Below are 14,026 nucleotides of genomic sequence, written 5' to 3' on the forward strand. Positions count from 1 at the left end.
AGAAAATGTTCCTTAACATAAGTTGGTTTGGTCAGATTCCAAGAACACAAGATGAGATGTTACTATCCAGTGTGCAAGCACTTCCAAGAGTTCATGAACAGTGAGCCTGGTGAAATTTGGGGAGCGCATCGTCAGTAGTGAACCTTTGGTTCCTAGGGTGTTTCGGCCTTTCATACTATACACCCTCCCCAAAGGCGGTCAGCGACAGGGTGATCAATCCTACGCTTGCGTCCCATTCCCAATTAGTAATAGGAGTTGCCTTGTTGTTGATAGCCAACATCCCATGGGACTATGCATGGCAGGGGCGTCCTCCTCCCTGAGTCAAGCATTGTTGACTGCATACCTCCTGGCCCTCTCACTTTGGGGCCCAGCTGGGGTCTTTCCTCTTCATCCAGAGCCACTGACTGCTGCCTTCTGCCGCCTCCGATACAGCTCTGATTGCCGAACGCTGGCTCTGGCCCTTAATTCCCAGGTCTCTAAGTAGTCTGGTTGTAGATGTTGCCACAAAACCTCTGCAGCCCACCTCCACTGGTCGGACTTCTGTGTTTTCCAGCCATGATGCCGTGCTTCGGCAGCTAGATCGGCATAGCGCAGATGTTTTCGCTCATAAGCCTCATCTACTGAGTCCTCCCAGGGTACTGTGAGCTCAATGATGAAGACCTTCTTGAGCGAACGGGACCAGAGCACCATGTTAGGTCTTAGGGTGGTGGTTGCCATCTCCGGAGGAAACACAAGTTGCCGGCCAATGTCAGCTAGCATTTTCCAGTCGCGGGCCAAGCGCAGCTGGTCTCGCTCTAATGGTGTAGATCCGCTCTTCGGTGGTTTAGCCCCTTCGTGGACAAAGGTCGTCCGTAAGGGGTGTGATGCTGCTGGGGGTGGTAGGGAGTTGGTGGCAGCTCGCTTGTCCTCCAGGGCGGACGCAAGGTTTTTAAGGACTTGGTTGTGACGCCAAGTGTATCGTCCTTGGGTGAGGCTTGTTTTACACCCTGTGAGAATGTGCCTGAGGTTGGCTGGCATGGAACAGAGGGCACAGTCCGGGTCTTCACTATACCATTGGTGAAGATTAACTGGTGTTGGAAGGACGTCGTGCCACCTGTCCGCAATAAACACTGCCTTATCGTTGTTCTGTTGGTGCACGTACCACAAAAGCCCACGCCTCTGTAAAAGCTCTTATTACACCTATGCAACCAGAATCCGGTGGGGTGGTGCCAGCAGTGAGAGGGGTTGCATTATATCAAGTTCACTTCCTGATCATGGGTCAATTCGGCCCTTCGTCAGTAGGGATGATACAATAAGCTCCACTTTGAAGGACTGGTGGTTGATCATATTTCTCTTGAGCGTAACTTTACAGCCTTCTTTATCAAGCAATTCTATAATCATTTTACATATTTCTATTGGTTACTAAAGTTACGTACAATAAGTTGGCTCAACAATTGAATACTGTATATTTGTTAAAGGAACATGACTGTCAAAATATAGTATTTATACATCGGGAAATTACAGAATGTGGACCAAGCTCAAAGATCAAATAGGTAAGTGCAGGTTAGAGTACTTTTAAAACAATGAACTTTGTAATTAAAAACAATACAATTGTCTCTAAAAAAAGAACAATTATATCAGTATAATTTACCTGCTATTACATTTGAATGAAAAGCATGGACACTGACTAAAAGTTGGAGCAAAAACTGAAAGGCGTGCAAAGAAGCATGGATAGGCGCATGTTGGGAATTTTTATTTTTAACCATGCGAGAACTCAGGAGAGCAGGATAGTCTCCATTGTAAGAGTGACCTGGGCAACAAAGTAACGAAAAGGGATCAATATACAGGAATGAAAATAATACAAAATTGGAGAAGATCAACCATGGTACAGAATAACGTATAATACTGCACATATGTTAATATAAAATTAAAGAAAATGTTTCTTAACATAAGTTGGTTTGGTCAAACTAACTTTAGAACTTATGTATTTATGTGGCCTTGATTGAAATCCCGTTCGGAACTTTATTTGGGTTTTGACTATCATACCTAATACAGTTTTAAAACTCCTTTAGAGAATTCGTAGTAAAATTAATTTGGACAAAACATAGCACAGACTTAAGGTCATCATTCCACTATGAGGTAAACAGGCTGGGATATATATATCAGATACGTTTACAAGTAGAATTACACTAAAAGACAGAAAGAGGAATTAACGGATCAAAGAAAAAACACAAATTTGAGATGTCACATTGACTACAGAAAGATAAGTCGACCACAAGTGACGTTAAGTGCCACCCCTAATGCCCTTTTGAGTATGAAGCCAAATTTGCTTTCTTCAACTGAGTAATCACGGAAATAAAATGCAAGAAAGTGTTGTCTGTGCCACAACCAGGACATATCATGAAGGGGGTTTCATCCACAATGCAAATACACCCGTTTCACCTGCCCCCACACCCATAAAATAACAATTCCATCTGTGATGTGTCACATTGAACGTGGACATTCCAAGTGATCGTACTTTTTTCATCTCTTGGACATCACCGTCAAGGTAGTTGTGCACAGCTTAACATTACATTTTAAGGCAGTTTATTAAAGGTAATTTAACATTTACCATTAAAATGTAAATATTAAAACGTAAGCTATGTGTGGGTGTACGAACGCATCTGAAAAATTGTATCAACATCACTAAGACTGCTGTTTAAATGTCAATCTACCCATATAACTGGATCTGTAGAAATTGTCATCCTTTGAAAAGTAAACCGTGAATGGACTGGCTCACGCCATGGGAATGATGAATTTATATTACTTGTTCAGTGCCAAGAGATTAACGTACCTTAATTGCTCGTCAGAGCTGGCAGATACGTTGTCTCTTTCACGTCACTTGGAGTAGGCCTGTCATCGTCATCATCATCAGCCATGGTCAATCCACTGCTGCATGAAGGCCTCCCTAAGCCGCCGCCACCTCTTTGCGACCCTGCAATGTATAAAAATTCCCCCTCGCACCTTTCACACGAGCAGATGTCATGGTTCCATCTCTACGCCAGACGCCTTGTCGGGCGCGTTTAATTTCACGATTGTTAATCGGTCATTATTCGTGACGATAGAACAACACCGCTTCTCTCATTCCTTTGAGCGTCAATGCAAATACAAGCTGGAGGTTGATGAAATGAGCCGTGTTTCAGCTCCGTTATAAAGAGGCCGTGCTCTCAGCTTGCTGTGTGTGTCTGGGCGCGTTGCACTGCCAACCACCAACCTGGCCACCCGATTTCGATTCCCGTTCACAGCCAACATAAGTGACAATTATTTCAAATGAGTACCTGGTGCGTTGTGTAGTAAATATCGCCACTCGGGAGACAAAGGCGGCCGGGCGTGGTATTGGCCACCCACCCCCTCGTTGCGCTGTTTCGGCCTTCATAGCTGCTCGCTAACAGCACTCGCCCCAACAGTCTGTTAAGGCTTAACGGGGGATCTTGGTATTTTATAGAAAGGCAATCTTATTTACACCGAGAAAATAAAACATTTTTCCCCTAAAAGCCCAGTACCGTATTGTATACATTATATACCTCTGATGAGCATGGTTGGCTATGTACGGTGCAAAATAAGTTCAACATACATATATTATCTAACGCACAAGTTATTTGCACTTGTACAAACTTTTACCCAAGACACCTGTCTTAATGGGCTCGCACCTATTTCTAAATCATAATGGGTTTTTTTGGTGATAATACTGTGTTGACATTTGTGCACAAGCACAATTAACAAGCAACTCAACACATTTGTCATTGGCAAGACCCGAAAAGAAAGAGACAAGTACAAAATATAACAATAGGGTTTCCCCCTTTTTTTCTGGCAACAAAAGTGAAACCTTTTAACAAGGAATCATGTCTGCATTAACCACAATACTTGTGGTCAGAATGCAAACAAAAAACATACTCTGATAATATATGCATTGCCCTTGAAACTGATTAGTCTACACCCGAGATAGCTTTCTTTTGAGCCTAGTCTTAAACGGTGTTCGACTAGAGAACGCCAAAATGCGTACAGCTCAAAGACAAGCACTATCAGAGTAATGAGAGCTCGGGGTAAGCATCTACATCATGATGTATTGTGGTTAATACAGCCATGATTCCTTGTAAAAAGGTTTCAGTTTTGTTGCCAGAAAAAAAGGGGAAAAACCTATTCTTATATTTTGGTACTGGAAAGGAGGCCTCATGAAGTATAAAATAATTCAATGTTTTAAATTTGTGTTTCGGAATAATGCAAATTAATGCTTTGGCACATCATGTTATGTGATCTCAATTCTTGTTTAACCCCTCCTTCACGTGTAGCATGAAGAAACTCACGCTGTTGAGCATGCTCGCTATTGCGACACTGATGTCTGTCATCATCTTCACTATATCCGTGCCGATTGTGTACAAGTACGTGCACCTTGCTACGTTGCCGAGCGTGAAGTCCCTGAAATTTACCGGGCAGCGGTGGTACGAGCAGTCATTCCCGATGAACCTCTCGGACCACACTCAGCTGTTACCTAACGACATGCAAGTCCACTACCGCCTCAAGCCCAGCGTACAGCGGTGAGTGTCAGTGCCGTAGTTGAATGGAGTTCAAATGAACTCGCAAACGAACACCTTGTGAAAGACCCAACGCAGAAGATCCCTGGGTTTGACCTTCTGCGAAGCTCATGGTTCACCTTAAACCGTGTTCGCACAAACCATGGCAGATACCTGATGCACAAATGAGAAATTAAGAACTCTCCAGGGGGGGGGGGGGGTATAATTGTCATCCAGAACAGGACTAAACAACATACAGCAATGTCCGATCCACAAATACGAAAGAAACATTACAGCGATTACACTCCGCTACTCCTGATGCGGTTATCTGACTTGACCACCTGAATGTGAAATTGTGGTGGCTACTGTGCATCTACATCAGCCATACGAAAATGCCGTAGCAAGGATGGTGCGAGCAGGGGCGGCTGTCCTGGGCGTCCTTCTGAATTATTGGAAACGCTTGATGGCTCAAATATTTGGTGGGGCAGTGCTGCGGGTGGAAGGTAACAGTGCCTTGTGGCTAAGATGTCGAGCTGATCCCATGAGAAAATTAAAGTCAGCACATAATGTCGATATGGCCTTTTCGCTTACCTGGTAAATCATGTATACATAAAACGTGTGCATGTGAAACACCTAATGTTGATGTGAGGGAGATTCATTGCTCCTATTTATTGGTGATAAACTCCACCTGAAGGTTTATAGTATCACTTAACATGTGTAGGTGGTTAAACTTTAACCGTTGTACTGGAGCATCATCAGAGCTTCCTCCACAAGATAGATAGAATATATGCCCTGATTTGGTCTGGTGACAGTGCGACAGAATTGATGATGCATTCATATTTTCTCATTCCAAATGTTAATCGACAAACCACCTGCATGTCACATGCAGCTGGAAAATCAACAGAGGAGTGTGTTGCTCCAGTAAAATCGCACCATGGGCCACTACACGTGTATCTTACGTGTGGATTGAGAAACACACAAGTGGAAATGGGTCATAGAGTAATGGTATAGTGGTGGTGGTGTGCAGGTTGCTGCCCTCTGGTTCGTGCTCCTGTAAGGGCCGGAAGGCCTTGAAGCTCGAGAAATGGTTCTCGCCCTCCGAAGTGGAGGGCACGCGCCAGAGAAGACAGAAGGAAATGCAAGAATTCATACACAGGTACACTGCGATGTGACACCCTCCAAATCTTCTTCTTTAGTCTTTTACCATTGTTTTACACAGTTACTGCGCACAAATGCCAAGTGTCCAGTAACAAACATAACTTTTAAAGTTGTTTTTATTAAGAATGAACACTTTTGTTGAATTGAGCAAGGTTATATAAGGGCTTGAGAAAAGAGATGATAGGAGGGAATTCCAAAGTACTGTAGAACATTGCCAGAAGAGAAGCAGAAATAGCAGTGTGGTGTGGTGGCTGACCACAGGGTGGATTCAACGAAATGATCAGTATGGAAAGACCTAGTAGTCCTCACCATGGGTGGAAGGGTCAACAATAGTATGTATTTGGCTCAAACCCCTTCCACCCTGTCTGATTTGAGCTTTCTTCCATTCAAAATACAGATAATTTACCGTCGAGTCCTCATGAAGAATGTTTATATTTCTACCTCTTTTCCTTCTTCCCAACATTCATTCCAGAACTTCATTAATTCCAAATCATTAGAGCAATGTCACTCATCTTCATTGACATCATCTTAACGACAAGTTGTGGGTGCGACAGGTAGGATTTAATAAATACATCACTGTCCTTGGATACATTACTGTGTTTGTTGGTGGGCATGCTACCCACTTGACATGTTCGGCCATTGGGCCTGTGCTTGGCAACTGTTAAAAAACAAATAGTTCATGCTTCAGTACCAATATCATGCGGGGACACGATTGAGCGGTATGTATCGTGGAGACGTGGTACAATTTTGTTTATTGGTATGGATGCAAGTGTATAATAAAACGCGAAATAATGTTAAAAGATAAAAACGGTTTGCCCCACAGGCAGGACACTGTTCTGAAGAAGGTGCTGGTGGCAGAGCCCAACTCGCCGCTCTCCTACCCGACTCAGGGGCTGCAGGTGCCACCACTCCAGACCATCCTCATACCGGGTGAGAGGCACGGTATGAGGATGGTCTGCGCACCAGAGCTTGCCCTGACTCTTCAATATACTCCTTGGTTAAGACTTCCCCAAGCTGCCTTAAATATCTAAAGTGTATTATTCATCTAATGGAGCCTGACTTAGTCTCAATAATCTATTGAGGGGTTTTGCAAGGACAATTCTTTATTTCTGGGATATTGCATCATGCCCAATTGTATTTCCAAAGTAATTTAATACTTTATTATATATTTAATTATATGTCAGCATGACCTAAAAACACTATATCTATTTTGAGCAAGATGAAAACCTTATCACGGTGCTCATGTTAAGTGTTTCTGTTCCTGCACGTAATGTGCTGCTCTTCAACACAATAAATGTTGTCAAGAGGCCACTTCTGCATGCCGAAACATCGATCTCCCGCTACAATGATAATGTAATAAATGGTCCTCGTCAGCACCACTGGGTCGACAGGGCCAATCTTTACGTCTACCAGCTGAATAGAGCAGGTGGGCAATTTTCAGACTGGGCGTCGATTTGAAATGTGCACCTGCTCTTATACCCCAAACAATCCACTACTTTCCACTCTTGCAAGGTGGAACATACCACAATCCGGAACCTCTGCTTCCTCTCAAACGGATGACAGAGGAAGCCCCTTAATCAGCTTCACGAACCATCCATGGCCATATCCCCGAAGTCAACATCGCCCAGCCATTGTGTAAAAAGGCATCAAAGTGACACTTATAGTCTCTGAATCAAAGCCACGATAAAAAATTCTACAAAGCAAAGTGGGCTGCTTTGCACTGATACAGTCTTGCTTCTTCAGGACAAAACTTTATGAGACATAATTAATATAGGTGGACATTGATTTGCTGTGTCTTTATATACTTTTTGGATCGTCATGATCTAATAAAATAATTATCTTTTGTCCCATCAATTCAATTCCCTAAGTGGCATATCCATTCATCTGAACCAATCTACTTTTTTAGCCAAAACTTGGGTCAGTGCCAATTCTCCAACTGACCTGATGGCTCAGCCCCTGTATTGGTCGATGTGTAATCCTCCGCTCAAATGTTTACATTTCAATTTGAATAGCATCACTGCAATTACAGCCAATGAGTAAACATTGATTTTGTCTTGTTTTTTTCAATTCTTTCTTTCCATAGGGTTAAGTTTGTTTGCAGATAAAAGAAACATATACAAGGTCAGTACGTGTCTTGATATCATACTATGGGACTTAATCGTGTAATTTTGTAAATAGATGATGTATAATATAACATCATTACAAATAATAATTACTACAGATGATATAGATTGTGTATCTAAGTATGAAATAATGGTATGATTCTAATATTATAAGAGCCATATGTTTACCAAATAAACTTCCACTGAGGCTCAGGGCTTGTTATCACAAGGGTTTTGCTTGCACTATCTATGATTTGTCAGCATAAAGTAAATTTTACTTCACCCACCAGTGAATAGGTAATCGCTTAAGATGATAATGATCTGATGTTTGTCCATTTAATAGTGATTATTTTGTAGATGGTAGATATCCAGAGTTCATGGAGAAACCCCACACAGGTCAGCAACCTGTTTATTGTACAGGAGACCCTTGAATCTCGCGAGTTTATAATTCGCAGTTTCGACCTCTCGCGGGCAACCTCTCTGTATACTAATTTAGCTATTGCGGGGGTTAGTTGTGGCCTTTTCCAGGTATACTGTACCCGGAAGTACTGTATCATCATTGGCTGCTAAAACTGGTGCAGGGCAGGGCCGTGCCCCCCCCCCCCCCACCGTATAGCCAGTAACAGACTGTTGGGGCAAGTGCTGTTAGAGAGCACCTATAAAGGTTGGCACGGCACACGAGGAGGTGGGTGGCCGACATCATGCCCGGCCGACTTTGTCCCCGAGCCGCGATGTTTACACAAACACACACATCCCCACTTTGGATCATCGTCATCGGTAAGTACAGTATTCAGCATTTATACTCCTATTTATTGTCTAGGATTATTTTTTTTGTATAGACCTTTTACATGTTTATTTCAATAATTTAGTTTTTAGTTTATTTGGCATACAGTAGTACTTATTTCAATTGCGATGTGTCATTTGTTAGTTGCCGTGTACATAACCCCATTATTTAGGTAAGCCTTAAAGTATTGAATATCGCGGTTTTGGCTTTTGTGGTACTTTCCAAGAATGTAACTCCAGCGATATTCAAAGTCTCCTGTACTGAAATCTAATATTCAATCCAGTAAGTTATCTGATAATATAAATAGCATCAGATCAACGATACAACTGGCCTCCTTGACAGTTCCTGGGTTTCCATTATCTTAAAACATTGGAGCTGCATCAGTGGTAGGTGACCACCAGAGTTGTCGACAATGGTGTCTGCCCCACCCAGGTGACGCTGTCCGCGAAGCTGGGGGTGCTGGACACGGTGGCGGAGGTGGGAGAGGTGATGGCAGAAGGGCTGGGCGAGTCGCGCCTCTCCCTGAGCAGCCCCCACCTGGAGAACCTCAACCTGCAGCTGCGCACAGTCACGTACACCAACACGGTGTACCAGCCGGGCACCTCCGAGATGGGTACGGCGAGAAGCGACACACGCCCTGCTTGAACGTCCAATCACGGCACCGTGGACCGCGCGTGCCGGCGCGCTCTGCTGACTGGATCGCTGCTCTTCTTCCTGGTCTCTCTGTCCACAGTGCAGCTGGAGAGCGGGAAACACAGAGCTGAGATACCGATCGTCGTAGCGCACCAGAGCTTGCCCTGGCTTTACGACCCTGGTCCTGGTGAGATATGTTGTGAACATTATTATGACTGAGCATGAATTACTAAGTGTACTTGTTACAACCAGCATTTAAGCAGATTTTATCATGTTTGTCTATATAACGTTACAAATACATAAACAGGGCTGGAATTCATAGAGATATTTTGCTGGCCTGGCAGATGGTAATATCAGCAACCTCGTGACGGTGGTGACCAAGACGTTCTTGCGCTACGACAAGCTGAAGGGGCTCATCGCCAGCATCCGGAGATTCTACCCAGACATCACCATCATTGTGGCGGATGACTCCGAGAATGTTGAGATGCTTCACGAGCCGGGTGTGGAGCAGTTCATCATGCCTTTTGGGAAGGTCGGCACCAATTATAAACATACGGTCACCCTCATTTGTGAACTACGATACATATTTTTCAATAAGTAAGAATCAACCCCTACTCCAAACTTCCTCATGGTTAGAACACTGGATTTACAATCCAGAGGTCACCGGTTCGATCTCCCGGCATGCATTTGGAACACTGGGTAAAAATTTCAAAGCCACCTGCCCCTGTCTACCCAGTAGTATAAATGGGTACACCACAGTTGATCAGCAAGTTATGTGTGGTGGGGTACAATGTGGGTACTACCATCTCATCCAAGATGGCTGTCCAGCGTGTAAAGGCACTCCCTAGAGCTCCGCCTGGAGGCCCTTCTGCCGATAGTGGTGTGGGCAATCAGTTACAGGGCTGCACATTTTCCTTGTTAACAACCAAGTTAGCTGAGAACCGTACAAACAAAATGTGTGCGCAAAATTAACGTTCAATAAGCAAACTGTAAAACATCATCGATTAAAGATTCCACTCTGTGGTCCTATGTGCAGGGCTGGTTTGCCGGCAGGAACCTCGCCATCTCTCAGGTGAGCACCAAGTACCTGCTGTGGGTGGATGACGACTTCCTCTTCTCGGAGAATACAAATCTGGAGCGCATGGTGGAGGTGCTGGAGAAGAATTCGCTGGATGTGGTGCGTCTGCTTCGACTCACAGTGATATGTGAAAGGTCACAGGGTCAGATGCACATGACCTTTATGGTAATAATTGTTTTTTTTGTCGGGAAGGTGGGTGGCCTGTTAGTCAAGAACGCCTTTGGGCACGTGCTCAAGGTGGTGCCTGGAGGCTCGGACGGAGACTGCTTGTACCGGACGTTGGGCTCCTACCGCAAACTGGACGGCTTCCCAACATGCTCATTGGTGGACGTGGTGGCGAACTTCTTTGTGGCCCGCACCGAGAACATTCGCAGGGTCGGCTTTGACCCCCACTTCAATCGGATCGGTCACACTGGTACGGGGACTTCGTATGTTTAACTTTTTTCTCACCATACAAAGTCAACCGTGCTAATTGGGAGAGTACACTTTGGTGAAGAACTAACATTCACAAGTGCTATTTGTTCAAGGTCACTTCTTTGGAACATGAAGGGATGCCTCCATATGAGAGCTCCAGAGATACCCGAATCTCGAAGACCATGTAGTCAATGCATAAATATCATTTACATATTTGATGCTATAGACTCATTTACCTGTTAATTTATTTCATTATTACGCTTAATTTGAAGAGGCACCAAATAAAATTGGCTTATTTTAAATGTTGCCACTGATGCTGCGGACCCTCGTGGTTCTGCCAGTGCCTGGAATAGATTTTGATTGCATTTGTTTGATGGGAGACACAAGACTAATTTACTGAATAATTCATCCTCTGATTCATTCATCACGCAGCATCGAGCACAGCCAATCGTCATAATTTAAAATGAATTTCAGACTGATAATTAAAGCATGTGCACATTTTCACTACATAGTAGGTGTGCTAGTTAACTGGTAATTACCTGGTAATTGGACAAGTGCCTGGGAGCGCTGAGGCTCTACAATCTGCTGCACAGTTTCATCGTCAATGATCTCTTGTGTTGTCTCCTCTTGGCCGCTGAACAGAGTTTTTTATCGATGGCCTGGGGCAGCTGAGAGTGGGGACGTGCAGCGACATCTCCATCGACCACGCCCCCAGGCAGGGAAACACGGGACAGTACAAAAGATACCGCCACGCCAAGGAAGCTCGCAGTCGCACGATCCGAGCCCTCTTCTTCAAGAATCACCTCGTGTGTTACAAACTGTAACGCGTGACCCCCGATGATGGCCACAATAAATTGTGGAATCTTGTAATGAATTTGAGGCCTGGCTCATAGGTGAATACACGGACTGCATTAGTATACTGAAGTATGCAGTTTATAGTGCTTGAAAACTATGCAAACGTTTCATACAACTGAGTAAAACAATTACTTTCACAAACTACGTGTAAAGTTTCTATACTGCTCAAACGGTGGCAAAAAACTTATCGACAGATTACATTTACTAAAGGACAGTTCTTATAGATTTTTTGTTATTTTATTATGTAAATAATCAAACTTTGTAATTAAGCAATGTATTCATATATTGCTTTTAATTCAATCTCAATGCCTTTACTAATTGTAAAGCCATTATATTATTTCACTTGTCATTACACATTATCATGGTGTAACCTTGAGTAGTTTCACTTAAAAATGTATTTACTTTTTAATTTCCGGAATGTTTTCATTTAATTGTGAATATTAAATTATAAATGTAATTGTTTCATGCTTTCCTTTTCTGATTATAGTAGTTTAGGAAATAGTGGTTGAAAGGGAATATTTGTTGATGATTTGTCTTACGATCCAAATTTGGGGATAGTGTTTAACTGGTGTCAGGGACATATTAATAAACACAAACATGTATGTTTTCACTAGAAATGTGGATATCCACACATACAGTATATATACCCATATGATATACATATACACATGTATAAATTAACATAATCATGTTTGATATAATGTATGTATAGTTATGAACATTTTACAAATATAAAATGAAGATGGAACAATTCTATTAATACAATTGAAACTTTTTGTCAATATCTGTTCGATCACCGAGGGTGTTAGGGATGAATGTACAACATAAAATAGCTCTACAATGTGTTTTTTTTGAGTTGTCACATGTTGTTCAGTACGATGTCCGACGTTTTACTCCAGGTGCTGGGAGCTTCTTGAGATCCAATAGCAGTTCCTGAAGAAGTCCTCAGCACGTGGAGCAAAACATTGAACATCGTGCTGAACAACAGGCGGTAGACCCCCAAGCACACACAGGAGAGCTGTAAAGCAACAACAACCGCCATTCGCCACTAAGTGGCGGTGACGTCACCACGACGCTTGTGCCAGGCTATGTGCACCTTGAGGCCACGTGAAGTATCGAACGCCCGCTGGCAGGTCACGGGGCAGACCCAGGTGCCACGGGTCGACTGACTGAGACGACTGACTGATACATCACCTGTGCCCCCTACTGTGCCAACTTGCTGTGCTTTAGCCACCCGGCGCTCCGCTCATTGTTGTGAGCGTCGCTCCTCCGCCCTCCGTTGTTGTTGGAGGGCGACTGCCTCCAACTGTCCAGTAGCGTCCTTCACGAGCCTCCTCCACAGAGCCCGATCTTGACACCGCTGGTACCAGTCATCGGCAAGTCCACTCAGCTCCACGTCCTCCTACCACATCACTCCATCTCTTCTCTCTAGCCCGTACTGCGCCAGTTTAGCCCCCTCGATCCGGCCAAACAAAAGCTGTTTTGGCATGCGGTGACTGGGCATGCGGGCGACATGACCCAGCCAACGCAGCCTTCCCTGCCGGAGGAGCTCACCGATGAGACTTTGTCCAGATCTTTTAAAGATTTGTGAGCTCCTCGCACAATACAGCCTGGTTAAACCCAGGATGGATCATAGGCAGGCCAGCCTAAATGTTCCATTAGGGGGGTCCACATTTCGCAAGTGTAGAGAAGGGAGGGAATGACTATGGCCGAGAAGACCTGAAGCTTCGTGCACAGCGACAGACCAGGTAGCTTCCACACAGCGTTATGCAATCACTGAAAAGATAATGCCGCTCGACTGATTCGGAGTGAGACCTCTGCTGTTAAACCGGAGCCGGTCATGAGCACACTGCACAGGTATGGGAAACTCCACTCTCTCCACAACTGCCCTATCACCAATTGGGAGTTGTGGGGGTGGAGTGTCCGATGATACAAAATACCCAGGCAGGTGCTTAGTTTTGGTGGGGCTGATAGTAAGGCCCCACCTCTTAGTGGCAAGCTCCAGGTTCAGCAGCAGCGCCTCCAACTCCTCATCTGAGTGAGCAGCAATTACCAGATCATCGGCATACATCACATGGTTGAGCAATAGGGAGCCATCCCTTGACCGCACCTGGGCATCAATCAGCCTCCCATTGTATCTGTATCAGATGGAAATTCCTCCGGGACAGCTATTGAAGGTTTGAAGAACTACGTGGTCAAAATAGATGTTAAATAATATGGGAGCCAGAGGACATCCCTGTTGCACCCCAAGGTGTACAGGGAATAGCTCTGACTCCCGGCCACGTAAGTTTACCTGGGCCCACTCACCATCATGAAGGTCCTTAATGATCGTGAGCAGAGGGTCAGGGACTCCGAAAGAACGAAGAACAAGCCAGAGCCCAGGCCTAATGATGGTTTCATAGGCATTGACCAGGTCAATAAAGCAGCGATATAGGTCTTGTTGTAATTCCTTACACATCTGCTGTAGCAGACG

The 14,026-nt window shown here is 44.3% G+C and overlaps 1 protein-coding gene across 1 annotated transcript; it reads left to right on the forward strand.

The window, feature by feature from the left end:
* Nucleotides 1–2,480: 2,480 nt before the first annotated feature.
* LOC133344967 (beta-1,4 N-acetylgalactosaminyltransferase 1-like) lies at nt 2,481–12,188 on the forward strand. Its single transcript, XM_061555298.1, has 11 exons — nt 2,481–2,527; nt 4,308–4,553; nt 5,557–5,685; nt 6,511–6,617; nt 7,771–7,808; nt 9,006–9,186; nt 9,307–9,393; nt 9,551–9,738; nt 10,243–10,383; nt 10,477–10,699; nt 11,341–12,188. The coding sequence occupies exons 2-11, from the start codon at nt 4,309–4,311 to the stop codon at nt 11,520–11,522; spliced, it is 1,521 nt and encodes a 506-aa protein (XP_061411282.1). The 5' UTR covers nt 2,481–2,527; nt 4,308; the 3' UTR covers nt 11,523–12,188.
* Nucleotides 12,189–14,026: the final 1,838 nt, after the last annotated feature.

This window comes from Lethenteron reissneri, chromosome 21 (genome assembly GCF_015708825.2).
Source record: "Lethenteron reissneri isolate LAM-NWPU_2019-01 chromosome 21, ASM1570882v1, whole genome shotgun sequence".
Classification (NCBI taxonomy): Eukaryota; Metazoa; Chordata; class Hyperoartia; order Petromyzontiformes; family Petromyzontidae; genus Lethenteron; species Lethenteron reissneri.

What these genes read in the sequence shown, in the direction of transcription:
- LOC133344967 (XM_061555298.1), top strand. Translation starts at nt 4,309, where the DNA reads ATGAAGAAACTCACGCTGTTGAGCATGCTCGCTATTGCGACACTGATG. An exon ending in GCTTTACGACCCTGGTCCTG is followed by an intron (nt 9,394 to 9,550) that starts GTGAGATATGTT and finishes CTGGCCTGGCAG; the next exon opens with ATGGTAATATCAGCAACCTC. An exon ending in TCATCATGCCTTTTGGGAAG is followed by an intron (nt 9,739 to 10,242) that starts GTCGGCACCAAT and finishes TCCTATGTGCAG; the next exon opens with GGCTGGTTTGCCGGCAGGAA.